Below are 20,675 nucleotides of genomic sequence, written 5' to 3'. Positions count from 1 at the left end.
TATGTAATGCCATGCTTTAATAACAGCCAATTAATTAGATTAGCCTAATTAGCCTAATTAATTAGATAGAGACTTACTTTGCAAGTTCTGGAGACCCGTTCCGAAGGCAGGACTATGATGAGAGACAGGATGGCCCGTTATTCCGGACGCCGAATGGTGATGGTCACCATGCAGGGGATGACGTACAGGCCGACCGGCCGCCATCATCCCGCAAGACCCAGCCGCCGATATCGCCGCGGCGGCCGACGGCGGCGCCGAGAAGGACCTGGCCATCGGCGACGACGCCGCGTACCTATAAGCCTGGGGCATCTGGCCCGAACACGGGCCCAGATCACCGTACGAACAAGGCAACTGGCAACTCGGCTGCAGTTCCATCGGCGAGAGCGAACAGTTACTATCGAAAGACGCTTGGTTGAGATACGTGTAATCCATGTGCAAACCGTCCTCTCCTAACCTCGAATAACTCGACATGGCTAAGCCGAGCCAATCCAAAACAAAGCGAACCAGTTGCGGTCAGCTCAACTGGACGGATGGTAGACCTCTCCGGGGGAATTTCTTACAGATTATCAGGTTGATTTTGAGCACTGGATTAGGGGGGTAGGACGAAACCACCAGTCGAAGGACGGTATTTGGGGGGTTCAACAATCCACACCACGAGTTCCTCTTATATGCTTCTGACTTGAGTAAATGCGGAACACTTTCTGAGAAGAGGGACTCGAACACGAATCTATCCTTGGTCTTCTTCCCATTCTTCTTCTTCTTAGGAGAATGTTGTATGTGTATGTGTATGTCTCTCTCTTTGCCTGTTTTGTTTTCCAGTTCCAGTCTTTTTTTTTTTCCCTTGAAAAAGGGAGCACCGGGTGGTGGTGGTGGTTGTGGTAGGGAGCACCGTAGTAACTTGTTGGAGCAAGAGCGGCTGTCAATCGGGACCAACGGAGTCGCGCTCATTCAAAACAGCGGACCCGTCTGATAATCGAATTACGATCCTTCTCGCCTGTGTGTGTGTGTGTGCCGGGATCTCTCTCCATCTCTTTTCTGCGATCCCATCCTCCATCTATTCTTGTTCTTCTTCTGTCCCGTTCCTTCTTCAATTAAGGATATATGGTGGTAAGGGGGGGGGGGGGAGCGAGAGAGAGAGAGAAAGAGAGGAATGTCAGGCTTTTCGCATCTCAGTTTATCCACGCGCGCGCGCTGCGCCGCGACTGCCGCGCATGCATCCAGTAAGCAGACTAATGGGCCGTGGAAAGATGGTTTGGGTGGAGAGGGAGAGAGACGAATGCAACCATGGTGCGTGTATGCGTGTGTGTGGTAGGGATATATCGAACATTGCACATACTAGAAGAGAGTAAGAGCAACTCCCACCTCCTCGTGGGGCCCTGGGTAGAGCGAGAGAGAGAGAGAGCACCCCCCCCCCCCAACACATTGCCCAATCCACTCCTATCTCTCTATATATATATGTATCCTACTGATGCTGTTTTCACTGCCACGATCCGCTCTTTTTCAAGTGCTTAGTTACTTCTCTTTCGCTCTTGGGCATCCCACCCCCCGTCCACCTAGAAGACACCGACTGATATATATATATATATATATATATATATTATAATATATATATTATTTGTCTTTTTTTTGTATATATATATACGTATTATTTTGCCTTTGCCGTCTTTGATCTGCGTTTTACGAGCAAATCGTGTAGAGTTTTTCAATCGGTAATTGGCGTGGAAAACCCAGAGTAAATGGAAACTCTCTGGAAGTTCCTAGGTTTTTTTTTTTCCTGTCTTAGTCTATCTATACATAATATAACCACAGCCCTTTCCTATCTCCTTTGAAACCACTTTACGTTATTTGCATGAAGAAAACGGTGATTTTCTTTTCGTTTTATTTTCCAAAGTAAAAATCGAATCAAGGCTCTGGAATGAAGTGTATGTCGTATTTATTTAGTGTGTGTGTTGAGTGGATTTGTGTTACGGCTTCTATTGTTGATATTTTGGTGATGTGGATAATATGTATATAATAATTAATCATTGGATATGTCTTTCCATTCGTGACTTGTCTGGTCAGAAATATGTCTTATTTGTAATATTGTTCCAATTTTTTCGTTGATTTTGACCGATTCTTAAAGTTAACCGTCGGTGGTCCCGTGTGTATTTGAATACACATTGCAAATATGTGGTCAGAAGAAAAACTCATTATGCCAAATTTAATTTTAAAACGAAATTGGTATTTTGTAAAGTACAACTTTTACTCTAATCATTCGCTTTAACAGACCTGACTGCGTGTTTCCTCCGAGCGCCAGCTATCCTGGGGGAAACTTCGGAGGGAACCAGCTACTAGATGGTTCGATTAGTCTTTCGCCCCTATACCTAGGTTCGACGATCGATTTGCACGTCAGAACCGCTGCGGTCCTCCACCAGAGTTTCCTCTAGCTTCGACCTGCCCGGGCATAGTTCACCATCTTTCGGGTCCCAACGTGTACGCTCTGGCGCCGGGTCCCCAACGAATTATGGGCGACCCAGGCCGTCGGTGCGCCCCGCCGCGAGTTCAACCCGGCGGAGATCCCGACACAGTCTCATCTTCGCTCTGCCCGTGGGCTTGATCGAGTCCCACTGACTCGCGCACATGTTAGACTCCTTGGTCCGTGTACAACTTTTACTGTCATTTCAGTACAAAATACGGCTACATAAGCACAATACTTTTAGGTATTTTTTGAGAGCTGCTGAAATTTTACGCTTTCACAGATTTATAAAATCTCACCAAATTGGATTATATATATAATAGGAAATACTATACAAGATAAAAAAAACTACTGGTTTCCCCTCTTTTAAATTTTTTTTCCCCGATTTTCCTCCTCGAATTTAAATATTTCAGTGAATATTGCACTTATAAACGAGAAATGTTTTTAGTTGGCATCAGGAGAGACAGGGCTACAACTTTCTAATTGGGTTTTGGTGCACACGGGGACTGTATGAAAAGTTTTTTTTTTTTATTTCATAACTATGCAACCCCTTTGAAACATGAATGACTTATGGGAGTACCGTTGTTTCGAAACTTTTTCTTATTGGAAGTATGCAACTGGGATCAACGGTTCGCCAGTAAAATGTCGTACCCTTTGTTTTCTATGCACCCTGTATATAAAACTTTGATGTATTTTACAATTGATAAAAATAGTGAAAATAATTATAATCGATTTATCAACGTTGATGATGATCGTAATAAATGTAATGATGTATTATATGATTGATATATATATAATTATCTACAGGATAAATTTAATGCACTAATAAGTTCATAACTTACTGCTTTTCTAAGCAAGATTTTATCTGCTTATAGATAATCTATATATATAAAATTTATTTTCTGTGTGTGACCAAAATATGCAAAAAATTTTGCATATATATATATATATTTATATATATATATATATATATATATATATATATATATATATATATATATATATATATATATATATATATATATATATATTTTGGTATATATGCAAAAAATTTTGCATATATACCAATCTACTTTAGATAGACTACTTTAAAAGTTCTTCAGAACTGGGAAAATGCTCGAAATGGGCGAAAAACTATCTGGCAACAATGGTATCTGGGCCTCAACAATCACTTTCCGAATGTTTACTTTGGTTACCGTGACTCCCTAGCAATACGTTTTAGACGAGCATATGCCTTTACAATAGTTTGTCACTTCTTTAATGACACCGGTATTATGTATGATAGTTCAAGCCTTTATAATGGTTTGTCATTTTATCAATCCTCCCAGCAATTGAAGAGAGCCTGGGTAGCGCCGGGTATTATAGCTAGTAGTAAAATAAAGGCAAACTGTACATTTATTTCAAATCCTTAGTTATTCAACTTAGCTAATTAAAAAAACTACTCCAATTAATCAAATTGCTGTATTATTTCAATCAAAATATGCTAATAGAACCAACTGGCATCCATTTATGAAAACAAAAAATCAATTCAATACACGTTTTTATGTGGATTGAACCATAAATGGTTAAGTTTCTAATGTGTGCTTTGTTTGAGAAAAGTTTTATATCCGGTCCTCAAGGGTGACGTTATACTAAGGTCTGACTACTACTACTAAACCACACATGCGTCTCGTCCATATTCCTCTGTGGAACTTCTAACGAATTAGTACATGTTGAATGTGCGTGTCTGTGTTGTGAACCTAACGTCGTTTGTCTCCGTGTAATACTTGTCATAGTGTCATATATTGATCTACCATCAATTTTTGTAACCAAAGTGTAATGATTGAATAACTGTATAACTGTATCGTTGTAAGCCTGTTGCTCTCTGTGGTGAGACATTTTAACGGGGAAATCTCTCGGCTCGCATTCGCACCTCAAAGTTGGGAGCCACAAAAAACCAACTTCAGCCGACCACCGCTGTGGAGACGGTGGGGTTCGAACCCGCGAATCCGTCACTATGACCACTCGACCACCAAGCAAGCGAGGTCCGACTGTACTTCGCAAACGCACCTTTCTCTTTCATGCGAGTTTGTGTGTATACGCGCTTTCACACAAATCCCTCCAATTTCTTTAACCCTGTACAGCCGGACATGTGTTGCACACGCCAAAATATGGCCCAAATGCAGTCAAAGCCGGACGTGCAATCACCGGCAAAAAAAAACCTCGAATTATCATTTGTTCGACTTATTGGAAATTCCAATTTTCAATATTTCCAATATTTTTTTAATATAATAGCCGTGCCATTTTGAATATCGTGTGAGTAAAAGCTGTTGAACTACTGAACACGAAGAAGTGAAGAAATTAGGAAAGATGAATTACTGTAATGCCTAATAAGAATATTGAAAAAACACAAAACATGGACGTACTTATTATGCAAATACAAAGGGCACAACAGACAAAATGCCCAACGAGGTGGCTGAAAAAAAAAAGCCACATAAGATTTGGATATCAAATATATATGTATATCAAAAATGCAGCAACCCAATAAAAGCAATTAAGACCCAATAATTATAATAGTTATGATAAGATATAAATATAATGCCCATTAAATGATTATGGTCTCATAAATGAGAGATAATAGTTGCTTCATCTAAGTTTGGATAGCTTCTCGATTTATCCAAACATGCTTATCATATTTTTTTTAACGTGTCAATTGTATGAAAATTCATTGCCCCCCCCCGGTGGTAAGCTATTCCATTTATTCACAACCCTTATTAGAGGAAAAACTCCTGTGACACCACAACCTGGTCCATTACCGATCGATGCTATTGTCCCCTGGTCGAAACAGTGACTGACGATGTATAACTGACTCTAATACTTCATGGTCCATTTTATCCATCCCATTTAAAATTTTAAACACTTCGATCACATCCCCCCGACATCTGTACTCTTACAATGAAAACATTTTCAAAAGATCAAGTCTCTCTTCATAGGTTAAACCTCGTGTGCCATCAAGAGCACCCCCTACCCCGACCAAGTCAATGTCCTTCAGTAAGTACGGTCATTGATCATTTTTTGTCACACCACGGTCATTTTCTGCACACGAGGGGGGCTAATTAGACCGGGACCTACAATTTATTGCTGATTCCGAACGGCAGGCTTGTTTTTTAAACGCATCGAGAGGTTGGTGCGCTTACCTCTCGATGGGGGACTCCCTGCGGTAGCAATTTTTGCTGCTGTCAAGCCGCCGTTTTTTGTTGTACCTGTGTGTCAGGAAAGTTTTCTGACAAGGAAGAACCGGGTATCGAACTCGCGACACCTCTAAACATCCTTTGGTACTTTATGCGAGCATCTTATCGACCTGCGCTACCGCTACCAGTCCCTCAGTAAGTACGTTCTCCGAAAACCTGACGACATACTCCAATCCCGGACGAACTAATCCCCGGAAAAGGATCGTTTTAGGAGAACGCGTAGCGACATTTTTGAGAATGTGAAACTGAGCATTCTGTCTATTCGTTTTCTTTCTTTTTTTACCACCGCTGAACAATGTTCAGAAAACCTAAGCCACTCGTCAATGAGAATACTCAGATCGGTGATCCGAGTTGCACATACTGAACAATAACCCCGTTCAATTAAAACACGGGTGAGTATAGACGTATGCACAATATTTGTATGAGTTGAACTTACGAATAACGAGGGAGCAAAATTATTCTCTATAAAATAATTCAGTAGTTTTTTTTGTTCCCGCTCGGTCCATTCTCGCACGAATTATGTATGTTATTGTTTTTTCAAGTGTTGATACGGTTTCGAGAACGATGACACGAGAAACAACGAGAATTGGATTTTTTTCCATTTTATGGATAATTTTTTTTTCTTTCAAATCTTAAGCTTACACTTCGAAATTTTTGAAAAATTTACGCTCAAACGAAATTTCTACTGACGTTTGAACACCGAGTTCACTCGCCGATATCACTACAGATATAATTTCAATGTTATGCACAATAAGGGTATAATTTTAAGTATCAGTGGTTATCTAGATCAGTGGTTCTCAACCGGTGGCCATATGTCCCCCAGTGGTACTGGGATACTTCAGGGGGGCCACAGAAGAAAATGGAGAAAGGCGCCATGACAGGTGGTTTGGAGGGCTGCAGAGAGCTGAGAAGAAAAATTAAGGTGACTGTTCACTTACAGAATCTAACAAAACCACCCATAAAACCCAGGGCCGTCTTAGGGTATGGACCCACCTGTGCCTCACGCTTACATTTTGCAGCAGGATCCCTAGGATGGGGTTTTTTTTTGCAGGCCCTCAGCTACATTTTGCACAGCCCCCTTCTCTATATTAAATTATAGTGTGAAAAACAAAAAATTATGAAAACCATATCAGGCCCCGGGCTGCAGTTCTGTCAGTCCCACTCTTGTGAGGGGTCATGCCCGGAGGTCTCATGTCCATAAGTGGATCCTACCTTATGATATTTTGTATATAGTACAATAAATTTTGAAAATAAGTAGGAAATATGTAGGCTGCTTATTTCCAGCTAACTATGAGACTACCATAGCATCACTTTGCCTAGGGAGCCGATGATGTTGAGACAACCCTGAATAGAACTCGGACTAGCGGGGAGCTCAATAAATTCTAGGCCAGTGGTCTGAAGGCCAATCTTATTTGCAAAATTTTCGTTCAGTATAAATTCACTGAAAAAATCAATTTAATACGTATAAAGGATCTTGATTCTAGATGAGGGTCGTAAACTCTGGGTAAGACGGGGGGGGGGGGGCACGAGAAAAAAATATGGTTCCAAGGGGGCCACGGGCAAAAAAAGGTTAAGAAACACTGATCTAGATAATTTAATAATAACAGAAATCACGCCATTACGTTATGATGTAATAAATTTTTTTGAAACGCTTATCAGTTGTAAAAAGAGTACAGGAAATAGTTTATATCAATGCACACGTATATGAGCAGTTGAAGAAATTTTAGAAGCTCAATAATAGTTCACAGGCAATGCGTTTATATTTAAAACTGTTTGAAAGCACAGAGTTTTTCTTTTTGGATTTACCAATTACAAGCAGGGGTAATCTATGACTGTCTGTGGCATTTGCACAGACCATAGCAGTGATCTGATCTTTTTGGACCTTAAACCCTGGGGCTACTTTTTCCGTATATTTCTTTAGACGATGATGGATAACGGAAACTGACGGTTAAACGAGTGATGGTTAATCGAAGTTTTACTGTACCTGTGTAAAAATTCAGAATTAATGGAAGAGATCTCAGAGAAATAACGAAAGAAATAATCTCAGAATTAATGAAAGAAGTAATCCCAGAATAAATGAAATGAATATTTCAAGAATTGATGAAAATTCATTATTAATAAAAAAAATATAATTTACGAATCTGTCAAAGCCTTCATTAGTTTTAGGCCCCCCTTGTTCAAACACCTTTTTTTTTAGCAGATTACACCCTCATACGAAACATGTTCTTCCTTTAAATTTTAGTCGCTTATTTTATTGTTTCAAATGAGCGATCTCTCGTTCATGGTGTTGTCTCACGTATGCGCGTGGGATATTTTTATAATATTTTTATAATCTGTAAGCTAAAAAATGGATTAAATCTAAGAAATAGTTGGCAAGTAGTGATGTCTTTTGATATTAGTTAGCATTTAAAATGATTAATAACTTCAAACATTTTATATTAGGACTTTTTTTTATACTTGCTTCCCATTTTGTTATATTGCAGTTGTATTGGTAATAAAGACGTCCATGTTTTCCAAAAACTACACCTAATTCAAATGGGATAAAAGCCAAGATAATCAAAAGTTATTAGAAAGTGCAGAAGATAATTGAAGTTTATGTGACTCGAGTTAGCTTTCAATCAGCCTGATGAAAATGAACTAACTTACGTGATTCGACTGAAATGCATCCGAGAAAAATATTCTCACTGTTATTTTTAATATTCATAAATGATTTACGCAACTTAAACATTTTTATATGACAATATAATAACATTCGCCGATGGCACAGTACTACTTTACTCAGCTGACGATTTCCAATCTCTAACTAACTAAATCAATACTGATTTAATTAGAATTCGAAAGTGGTTTGTTTCTAACGACCTGCAGATAAACACATATCAAAAACTAAGTTTATAAATTTCTCTTCCCAAACTAACATTCATTTTAACCCTAATTTAATTTTTCATAATCAAATTTTACTATTAGTACTGATTGTAATTTTTCATGTCTTGAACAAGTTACTACAATTAAATACCTTGGCATATACATTGATCACAATCCTAAATGGAAGAGTCATGTTAAGTATTTGCAAAAAAAGACTACGGCTTGCCAACTAATAAATTTCATATCATCTCAAACCTTACTTAAATAAGCCTTTTTTACTAACTCTTTATTACTCCTTGTTTCACTCACTCGTAATATATGGTCTAACTGTTAGGGATTCTATCTTTCAACCCTTTCCCCTATAATCAGTCTCCATAAGAGAATAATTAGAATTATCATAAATGATTTTACTACACCCCATCAATACAACTTCATCAACATCTCGGTATACTTACATTACGTCAGTTATATTTCTATAAATCAATTTTCCTACTTTTCAAAGGTCAATTCTCCTCGCCTTTAAATACATCTCGATCCTCAAATAGACTAAATAATATGTATTCACTTCCGTTACCTCATAAAACACTATAAGAAACATTTTACTTATCTTATCCCAAAATTCTACAATACATTACCACCAGAAATCACACACAATATTAATTTATCATCCTTTAAATAATGTGTCAAACAATTCATATTCTCACTTGATGGTATAGAGAAATTTTTTTTTAATGTTTTTCTGTTTGTTCATATAACTCCTAAATAACATTTTTGAATTTATTTACGTGCTGCATCTAGTCGCGTTTTTGCCATGAATCTTATATATTTATCCAGTACTACAAGCTCAAAATTTTGTTTCCCATACTAATATTTTTACTAGTATTTACCAGAATGGGTCATTTTTTTTCACTTGACCACTTGGTAAATTTTTTTTCTCTATATTCTTCTCATTTTTTTGTACTTGTGTAATGATAATAAATTTGATTGGATTTGAAGTTACCTCATAAGCAAATGCAAAATTTATTCTTTTAAATGTTTAAATGGTTGAACGAAGCAAAGCCAAAATAAATATAGAACTACTAATGACAATCGAAAAGATAATTTCCGAAAGAATTCAGCAAAATGGTCATTACAGCGATTGCAAACTCGCAATTAAGAGCAAATAGCGCGCACTCTCTTCTGTTTGAGCAATGACGTCAGCTGGTGCTGACTACGGCGCGTCATGAAACAGCCCTTATAGCCCTCGAGAAAGATATTCACCTTGAATTATGTATTCCGCATTTTTAATTCCTCTCTGGAACGATAAATGAAATTTTGTTTAAATTCATATCATACCCAAAAATTTCGACCAAAAGTTAAAAAAAAAAATCGATTTAAGGAAAATTTTTTATACTAAAATGCTATTGAAGAACCTGGAGTGAAGAGAAAACGACTTTAAACAGATATGACTTCGCTCTTATCGAGTGTAGTTTCAAAAATCTTAATAATAATGACTGAATACGTAATACGTAGACCTTCCTTTTTCGAAACTAACGTGATATTGTTGAAATAAAAACAAGCGATCACATTTTTAACAACAATGATGAAATAAAATCATGTCGATAATGATGCGCAAAACGATTTTCGGGGCTCTCTCGCTCTTAAAAAATCTCCTCACGTGTTGTTTTAATGTCTCACCTACGTCAGAGCATCTATTCGCATACCAGATGCAGCATCCCGTTGCCATGACGACGGTGGGCGGGGTCTAGGGAAATCACTCGACCAATGAGAAGTAGGTTCGCGATGCTCCGCAGAATCCAATTGGGAGTTGGGGGAAACGAGCATCTTCTTTGTTTCTTTTATGTTTGAAGTAAACAATGATTTGGATGAGATCAATATTCTTCTCTGTTATTCGTACGAGCATTCTTCTCACTCGTGCGAGTGACGCTCGTGGGAATATTTCTACAGATATTTTTACGCAGCTAGATAATATTGTTTTTTTGCACATATAAAGAATACGGGGGAAAAAATAACTCGTTATACGATTTCTTTTTCCGATGATAAATATAATATTTCTTGAAATCAACGTAAAAAAAATTATTGGATTGATAGAATCGGAGTCGTATTTTAATTGGTTGACGCTTCAAGTACCTCCGAAATTACCTACGTGAAATCTCGAGTTTACGAACAAAAATTTCAAAAATCCATTTTTAAGATACATACTTGAAGCGAATCCCACTATCGGGGTACTTTTTTTTTAAGAAAAGGTAATTTTGAATGAAGCGCAGGCGGCGTTGGTTCGAATAGGGTATAAAACTAATAAGATAAATGTCATTTCAAGAACAATTTATATATTACCAATTACATATGTAAAAATAGTATATTTTCAATAGTCCTACTAGTAGTAATCCTACTTCTGCTAGACGTTGATCACTAAAAACAACTGCTCGCATCAATATGTTCTTCACATAGATTATTGCTGTGACATTGTTTTGAGCAATATGAACTAAATTTTTTTTTAAATACTGAGAAAACTTTCTGAGACATAATTTTATGCGTGAAAAAATACACATTTTCTTTTTTGTTAGAAATTCTTGCTTTTTTTTCAATTCATAATCATGTAAATCAAAAAGTTTCAAAAAATAATGCTTAGTTTTTGGTTTATTTCACAGCCGTGGCTGTTTAAAATACATTGGGAAAGTTTCATTGATATATATTTTGAAAACTGAGAAAACAAGTTGAAAAAAAAGCAAGAAAGATCATTAAGATTTCATTATCACGCTGTGATCATCGAAATTTGGAGATTGAAATTCCTAAATGAAACAATTTTGCATTCTAGAATAACTGCACTTGAAATCAGTCATCCAGTTGTAAAGCTCGGTAAGTGCCTACCAGATCATTTTACAGAAAATGAAAAAAAACACATTTGTAGATAATTTACGTGAACTATCTAAGACAATGGTCCGCGAAATATATCGCTAAATTCTTGAAGAAACTACATCAGCGTTTCCCAACCTATGGTCCGCGGACCACATCTAGTCTGCGACGATGGCATAGGTGGTCCACACAGACAGACTAGATAATTCAATTCTAGCTGAATGAAAAATTATTCATGTGTTGTAATTGATATTAATAATACCCATATGGGTCCTCATAAAAATTGTACCTTCGTACTTAGGTTCATCATACATTCACAAGGAAAATGCCGGATATTGCGATCCTACGTACACAGGACGTTACTAATTGTAGTCAAAAGATGCAATTTACAAGTTTGTTGGATACTGCAAAAATGTGTAAAGAGTGGGGGAAATAAAGGGCTGCGCGCGCTACAAATCGCAGTTAACAAAAATTTATTTGACGAAAAAAAAAACATTCAAATGACTAGATAACCATTTTTCATTGAAAAATGTAAGGGGAAACTGATTTCTTAAATACGGTAAAATACGCTATGCCGCTAATTGCCATCAAAAATATTGCCATAACTCCACAAATTCCCCTATTTTACTTGAAATCACTGAAAAATTGCGGGAAAAAACGTAAAACCTGACATATAATATGTATTATTTCCATGAATATTTGTATTTACAGCTATAAATTATCATAATAAGTTATGGAAACGCCGTTTACTCACGATTTTAAAGTAAACATTACAAATTTAAGAAAGCATCGTTGAAAAAAATGGGACAAGTGAATAAAGTAATTCGGAACTATTAAAAATACCGGAATGTCCTATAATACGGGACAGGAGCGGTCCGTCGAATTGTTTCAGACATGTTACTAGTCCTTGGGTTCAGAAAGGTTGAGAAACGCTGAGCTACACATGATTTAAGAAGCTGCGTTGGTGAGGGGTGAGAAAGATGCTTTTGAAATTTCTATTCATGTGGAAAAAAAACAACATCCAGCCGTGTTGGTAATAAAAATCAGCTGAGGAATTCAATGGAAGTTTTTTTGCAGCGCTTTTATATATCTCAGGAAATAGCGATGAAGCCAGCTTATCCGGGGGGTGTATTATTTTTTTTAAAGAAAAAACAGCCGATGTTCAACTACCCAAAAAATGGAACCGGGAACTTTATTTCGCATATCGGCGTAGCATAATTGCCCCAGGTCAGTGGTTTTCAACCTGTGGGCCATGTGCCCCTCTCCCCTTGTGGTGCTGGGATATTCTATGGAAAAGGGCCACAGCATAAAATCAAGTGAAGAGGGGAGCAATGACAGAGCTCGGGAGGGAGAACACAGAGAGCTGTGGAAAAAATATAGATGTGAAGAAATGATGCTTTTTCAAGTGAGGGAAAAAAATATGACCGCCACACTAAACGGTAAAACCGTTTTACCCGCATTTAACGCTGTTCTTTCTCGAATTTCCTCCGTTTTTCGAATTCGAATATCTCTGTGAATTTTGCACTTAGAAATATGGATTTTTGTTTTTGGCATTAGGAGAGGCAGGCCAACAACTTTTTAATTATAAGTTAGAGCACAGGGAGAACCGTATGAAAATTTCGATTTCTTATTTTGTTACACCTTGTATTTTCACTCTCAAAACTGGTACAGGGTAATTTTTGAACGCCTGTTGAGGATTTTTTAAATTGGAATCATACCTCTACGACGGACGGTTGATGAGATAAAGGCCGGGATAGCACTTACAGGACACCCTGTACAGCCTATTGCAACCTATATGATATGATATGATATGATATGATATGATATGATATGATATGATATGATATGATATGATATGATATGATATGATATGATATGAGATATTGGCGATGTAGTGAGTAGTAATTTGAGCTGCTTGCTGAAAATAGCTGGATTATAAGAGGGATTTTCCACTAATGGATATTTCGATTATTTTCTGTCATTTCGTAAATTCTAGAATTAACCCTCGGCGTTATGCGAATGAGCGACGACGCGTGTCTGACGCTATGCAAAAGAAATTCTTGAGCATAACACGTGTGATGATGTCCAAATTGAACAAAAAAAAAAACTGAAGGAATTAATCCCGCTCCTGGATAAAGGAAACCCTGGTTTTAAACGGTACAAGCCAAAAATATGGTCTAAAGCAGCGGTACTCAACCGGTGCTCCACGGAGCCCTTGGAGCTCCGCGGCCACTCGAGGAAAATATAAAAAACTGTAAATTTGAAAAAAAAAAATAATAATTATAAATGTTTTTGAATAATAAAAGTAAATCAGTGACTTTGATGAATAAATAAAAAATATGTTTACGGGCTTCGCCATAGACATTATTTTCCAGAAAGGGCTCCGCGAGTCAAAAAAGGTTGAGAATCGATGGTATAAAGGGGGAGCCAAAAAAAAAACCCTCCCTTAAGTAATACAGGATGTCAGACCCCGATATAACAAACTCTGGTCGAAAAATTGATAAATTCTTCGTTTACAATTTTTTTCTACTTTTGAGGTCCCTGTGCGTGTATTTGAGTCAATCTTAACCCAAATATTTCAATTTTCCTCAATTTAACGAATAAAAATGTTGGTTTTATCTATTCTTTAAATCAAGGTTCGACTGTACATATCTATCTTACGATGATCATCATCTCATCACATCTAGAAGATTTACTCGGGATGCGAAAAGCTATTCCCATAAGAAAAATAGAGAGAGAGAGAGGGGAACTATATTTTCTACTTCCCATTTATTTATTTCCCCTTTGAAAAAAGGACCCATACGAGTTTTCGCATTTAATGGCATTGGCTATTTCCTAAAATGGAGTATTCCCCCCCCCCCTCTCCTCTGTAAAAGAAAAAAAGAATGATCCTAGAAGAGAAAAGAGGGTGTTGAGCCTCGATTATGGAAGGTCAAATGGCCGCCGTCCTTTCTCTGATGTCCACCGAGAAAAAAACAAGAAAGTTCGGATAAAAGTTGGGGAAATTATAGGAGGACAGTCACCATGTCCACGGACAGAGAGGAGAAAGAGGACCGAAGAAATAAAAGTTAAATAAAGAAAATAGGGAGGGCCCCCCATCAGTGGAAGTGGACGATTTGTCAGAAGAAGGACAGTTTGTGCAACTGTCGCCAAACGTCTTCGGACAATCGAATTTACGTGACGGCCGACATCGCTCACCCCAGTGTTGTCCCTTCTCTCTCTTTACCCAATGACCGTTCACTCTCTTTTGTTATTTCCACCATAAGTGTGATGAACTTGGCAAAAGCGCATGTTAGGATTCAAAAAAAAAAAAAAAATCCATAACGAGAATATGCAAATTCCAAGATGGCATTTTAGATGGTATCGTGAGAGGCCATTTATTCCGACGGAATACATTCCGTAATAGCCATTTTATGTAAAGGATTCTTGTAAATCGAAACAATACGTCAAATGGTATGTATGGTTGGAACGGCATGTCCATCGTGGATAATTTCCAACAATGTTCCGGATATCGCATTATTTTCTTACATGGAATTGACCGGATAAATTGAATTCATTCGGAATAAATCTAGTGGATATTTTCCATTATTATAGCTTCGATATCCATTGTTGTCAACGTGGTATATATATATGTATATGAACAATGACTTATTATTTAAAAAAATGGCAAATTCTTTATACTGAATTTGTTGAGAAGATGAACAAATATATTAATTAAAATAATGAAAAAGGCACTTTTCATTAAAAAAAACATTCTTGAAATATAAACTTGGCCCTCTATGGTCCCGCGTACATTCAAATATACAGTACGTGGCAAATAAATGGTCGAAAAAAAACCTATCACACTAATTCCTTTTCTCACTTTTTTGGTATTTTAGAAAGCACATCTTTTAGCGACATTGCAGCACAAAGTACGGCTACACAGGGTGACTCAAAACTCAACGTACAAACTTTTAGGGGAGGTAAAAAAACACAAAAAATAAAAGAATCACATAGGAATCAGAATTAGGAATTCATAGGAATACAGAATCGCATAGGAATGTGTGACCGGAAACCCTAACCTGATCAGCTGGGGGGTAAAAGAAGATGCAGGAAAATGACAAACCAATAATGGGTGGAAAACCTCTTTATTTAGCGATGCTTTGCACAAGGACATTACGTGTACACGTTAAGTTTCACAACAAGTGCTCAAAGTTCTTACCATCGACAGTTGCCGGAGGGTGGATTTTCCCCCAAATTATGAGGCTTTTTGGATCACGTGATTTTTAAATGCATATTTTTGCATTTCTAAGTGAGTTCGTGTTCTTCATTTTTTACTTAGAATGCATATTTTTCTTTTCTCGTGGGTTCTTCAGTGCTTTTAATACGCATATTTGTTTTTTAATTTTTCGAGTATACTTTTCTTTTTATGCATATTTTTCATTTTTTAGGCAAACGTCAGCATTTTTGAATGCATACTTTTTCATTTCACTGATATTTTGCTCCATATGGAAAAGGATGTGTACAGATACATAATACAACCAATAAGCTGATCGGTTATATTCGAGCAAACGCAACCAATTAGCTTATTGGTTACATCTTTTAAGTTTATAAAAGTTTTATTAAATTTCTTTGATAAAGCTTTTATAGTGTAATCCCGGTCTTAGATGTATTTTCGGTATTTCCCGACTCAGTCTCAGCGAAACACGACTGATGATTTTACGATGTTTACTTGAAATACTTAATATTATTATTAATTATTATATTATAATTGTTATTTTTATTTACAATTATTATTATAATTGTTTTAATATTAATTACTGGTATTCATGATGCGTGAAAAGAACAATTTTTCAGAAAGGCCATTGTAACTGAAAAATCGTTCCGCACAAAAATCATTTGAGCATTTCAGTTCATGCTTACCAAGGCTTTCTAACCATTCTTTTTCTAGACCATTGTTTAAAAGTTGGTCAATTTGTAGAAATTTCCTTCTTCAGCTATCGTTGTTGAAAAATAATTGTCCCATAAATCATTATTAAATATTTATTGTTTAAGCGATCGTTGTTGCAAAAATCATCGTCGCATAAATCATTGTTAAAAATTTATTGTTTAAGAAATAATTGTTGGATAATTCATTGTTTTGGAGATGATTGTTATGAAATTTATTATTTTGATGATAATTGTTTTTAAATTCTTTGTTTAGGAGATCACTGCTGATAATTTATTGTTTGAATGGTCCTTGTTGATAGTTGTTTTGTCTAACTCATGTTCATTGTTAATTTTTTTTTGTACATGTTCATTGTTGATATCTTTTTGTCTTGTACGGGTTCATTGTTGATATCTTTTTGTCTTGTACAGGTTCATTGTTGATATCTTTTTGTCTTGTACAGGTTTATTGTTGATATCTTTTTGTCTTGTACATGTTCATTGTTGATATATTTTTGTCTTGTACAGGTTCATTGTTGATATATTTTTGTCTTGTACAGGTTCATTGTTGATATCTTTTTGTCTTGTACAGGTTCATTGTTGAAACTATTGCATCAGTGATCACTGTTGAAGGACCATCGTTTCAACGACCATTGTTGAAAGTTCGTCGTTTCGACCACCATTGTTGATAGTTCACTGTTTCAGCGGCCATTCTTGGATTTTATGCTGTTCTGTTATCAAACACAATCACATTTTATCTACATGGTTGCTGAGAATTTATCGTTTCGGAGATCATTAATGAAAATGAATTGTTTGAAAATCATTGTTTGAACGCGTGTTTTATTCATTTGCACCAGAATTTCAAGTTTTTTTAAAATTTATTCGTATCTATTCTTTTATTTTTATTGCTAATTTATTATTTTCTCATTAAAAAATTCTTTCCTACAATAGCCCAAAAACCATTAAGAATATTTCTCTTTCTCAGCCATTGTTTGAAAATTGCTAAATATCTTCCATTGTTGAAAATAGGTTGTTTAATAAAGCAATATTTTTTGAATCGATTTTTCCCTTGACGCGTTGCTGTTCTTTTTTTTTCGATAGAGCCTTATTGTAAATCGATTATTTCTGCAAGCAACTGTTGTGAATCCATTGTTTCCTACCGCGTTGAAAACTTATTTTTCGTAATAAAATTATATAAATAAAAATTTATATCCGCGTTATTTTTACCTATTTTCTAATGTTACTTGAGCCATCGCGCCCATGACCACTTAATAATGGGCACCACGTTAACAGAAATTACGCATTCAAATCAATTGTTGATGTAAGCAATGGACGGGAAATCCAAGCATATTGTGGGAACGAACGTCGTCGAATCCGTGGAAAAAGACTTCTCGCACGTTTCACACTTGCTGTTGGTGCCGTGCCCTCCAAGATCATGATCACGATAAGGAATCATAATTATGATTCGGCTCGTTCCCGTTCATGCCTCGAACTCCACTTTGTGGAGCCTCCATTCACGTGTACAGACGTTGTCAAAGCGTTTGATCCGTCATTCGTGTGAGTCCCGTCGGGACGGGGGTTGGGGGAATCCCACAGAACTATATGCAGTAAAACCTCCTCCAACGGCCACATTTTGTCGGAACCGAACGCGTCCCATAGACAGGTAATCTCTGAACAACGATTTCTGAATAACGGCCACTTTGGACATGGCGTCTGAAAAAAATAAATGTGCACATCACTATGAGAAAAATAATTTTAAGCGAATTTTTGATAGATTTTATTCCCCCAGCACTCTATGGGGGGGGGGGGGAATTATGTGCGCTTCTTGTTCCTGGTCCGACGTTGAGAAACATAGTATTTTGCTAGACCACCAATTTATATTTAGGCCTGCTTATGTATTTTTCTTGAAAATTATGGCCATAGATTTCATTGTCATGGGGGTCTTCTCTGTACCCGAGACCCTCCCTCATACAGTCGGACCATGAGAAAAGTCGGCTCCAGGTTGCAGTAACTGAGAGGAATGTGTACGAGGTGCATGTACGGTCAAGTAGTACTAGTAACTGAGAGGATTTCGCTGTAAACGAGTACAGGGTGTTCAACAAAGCGGCACCCTATGATTTTAAAATGAAATAACTCGGAAATGGTGATCGATACAAGAACAAAACAAGTGGCATGTTTATTTTGAAAGCCGTAAAAATCGGATGCAGTTACAAATGTTGCCGACAGGCGGCGCCGCACACCAAAATCGCAGAACGCAGTCCGAGAAATAGGCTATAAAATGCCCTTCGCGAGCAATTGCAATCACATGCATTCACATGACAAATGCTCACCTTCCGCAGCGCAGAAATGACACAAACGAAGAATGCAATTCTCAGTCACCCTCTTTAGTGTCTCAACGGAAATGGACGCAAATTCCTGACAGATAAAATCTTGAAGCTCGCCCATTGATGCGGGAAACAGTGTCCTTCGATATACACCATAGAAAGTTGTCGCAGCGGGAGAGATCGGGTTAGTATGGAGACAAATCCATACCTATGACATGAATGTCGCTCTCCACTTGTTATTACAAGATATACAGAAGACTGGATGATGTGAAGATAACTTCACAACATCCAGTCTTCTGTATATCTTGTAAATCCATACCTGTTGGGGAAAATGTGGAATAGTTAAAAAAGCAATGACTGTATTTCCGAAGTGTCCCTCAAGAGAGGCAAAAAACCGTTGCGTTACGGTGTGGTTGGGACCCCATCTTGCATGAGCCACGAAGTGCTTCGTCGATCCTCCAACTCAAGCGACAAATTGTTCAGTGACGTACCCTTCAGTAGCAGGGTTATCCGGAAAAAAAATAGTAATTTGAAGAGTAATTTTACTCCTGCCCAAAATATTAAGGGGCATTTTTTTATGAAAAACAGGGAAATAACGCTGCTTAAAAAAAATCACGCAAACTTTCAAATAGTATTTTCACTCCTTCACGAAATTCGGAGGAGTAAAATTGAATCTTGATGCGCGAATCACGAATCTAGATGTGTATTGGCGAACGCAGTTCAGTAGTGATCGTTTGCGCTGCGAAAGGTGCGCATTTTGAATCGATTGTAATATGATTGTAAGTTGCAACGACTGCTTGTGAGAGACAGTTTATAGTTTATTTCTTGGACTCCGTACAGGAGCTTTAGCGTGTAACGTCGCCTGTCGGCAACATTTACAACTAATTTTAAAACTCTTTCATCAGATTTTTAAAGGCTTTCAAAATAAATATACCACTTGTTCCCATCCTTCTATCGATCACCGTTTCCGAGTTATTTCATTTTAAAGTCAGGGAGGCTTTTGTGGAGCACCCTGTACATTCAAGTGCATACCAACTTACGCAGAAGAGGAAGGAGGGCATAACCGTATGATCCGACGATAACATAACTCATTATGAGCTCTAATCCTCAGAATACAAAAATAATGCGCATGTTGTCCCAAGACGACGTCGTTCAGTTGACGTATCAGTTGGCACGATCAGCCGCCACGTGCCACTGGTGTTCCCACGTGCACAGTATGGGGGGGGGGGTAGTTCGCATCATAACTGTACACGCATTTGGATCTCCCCGCCTCCCCTCAACGAGGATGATGACATCAAACGCGAGTGAGATTCCCACGATCAAATTCGAGGGGAGGGGGGGGGGGGCTTATCCGTATAGAATTTCTTGATCATACAGCAATAAGATACAGATGTGGCACTTCTTTTTCTCCCTTTTATGACCATGTAAAATCATCAGCTTGAATTACCAAATAAGTCCGACAAATGTTTTTCAACATGATTTCGTCGGTAACAAATGAAATAATGGGTTTTTTTTTCCTTCCATAGAAATATAAAAAAAAAATACGTCTAAATACAGGGTGATTCAGAAGGAACTTTAGGAGGTGATAGTACACACCAATACAAACAATTGTGATCAAAGTGCATAGTCTAACATGAAACGCAAACTCGTTAAAACGACATTCCTGTTGAAATTTATCGGAAGAAAAAGAACACCATGCATCATGGCCCCAACATCCTCGAGCGGGGCCCCAGCTGGGATCTTTTGCAGCCCCCTCCCCCGGTCAGACTTTTCACGGGCCTCTTCTGTAGTTAATTTATAGCGTGAAAAAGCAAAAAATCATGAGAACTGTCCCGCGCCTCAGGGCTAAAGCCCTATCAGCCCCCCTCCCTTTTTGTGGGGGTCATGCCATGCATGCGCAAATGTAACCTGGGGAAGGAGACGAGACCGTATGCATCCGTTCTGGCAGTCCTTGTACGACCTGCATCAGACCGGGAAGTAAGAAAGTATCGGATCCCGTTTCGCACAGCTGCCGATGCAAATGTTTTCGGATTTGGCAACCGC

The 20,675-nt window shown here is 37.6% G+C and overlaps 1 protein-coding gene across 1 annotated transcript in view; it reads right to left on the bottom strand.

The window, feature by feature from the left end:
- Positions 1-803, bottom strand: part of LOC149069555 (paired mesoderm homeobox protein 2A-like) — a 30,961-nt gene extending 30,158 nt beyond the window's left edge. The window contains exon 1 of the mRNA XM_089250073.1: positions 78-803. Coding sequence (XP_089106199.1) covers positions 78-471 — 394 coding nt within the window. The 5' untranslated portion in view covers positions 472-803. The remainder of the gene's footprint in view (positions 1-77) is intronic.
- Between the last annotated feature and the right edge of the window lie 19,872 nt (positions 804-20,675).

The sequence above is a fragment of the Pholcus phalangioides genome, unplaced genomic scaffold, assembly GCF_987345545.1.
Source record: "Pholcus phalangioides strain wild (caught in Gottingen) unplaced genomic scaffold, Ppha-v1.0 ptg000022l_1, whole genome shotgun sequence".
In the NCBI taxonomy this organism is placed as follows: domain Eukaryota; kingdom Metazoa; phylum Arthropoda; class Arachnida; order Araneae; family Pholcidae; genus Pholcus; species Pholcus phalangioides.
This window is presented reverse-complemented; position numbering and strand designations above follow the sequence as displayed.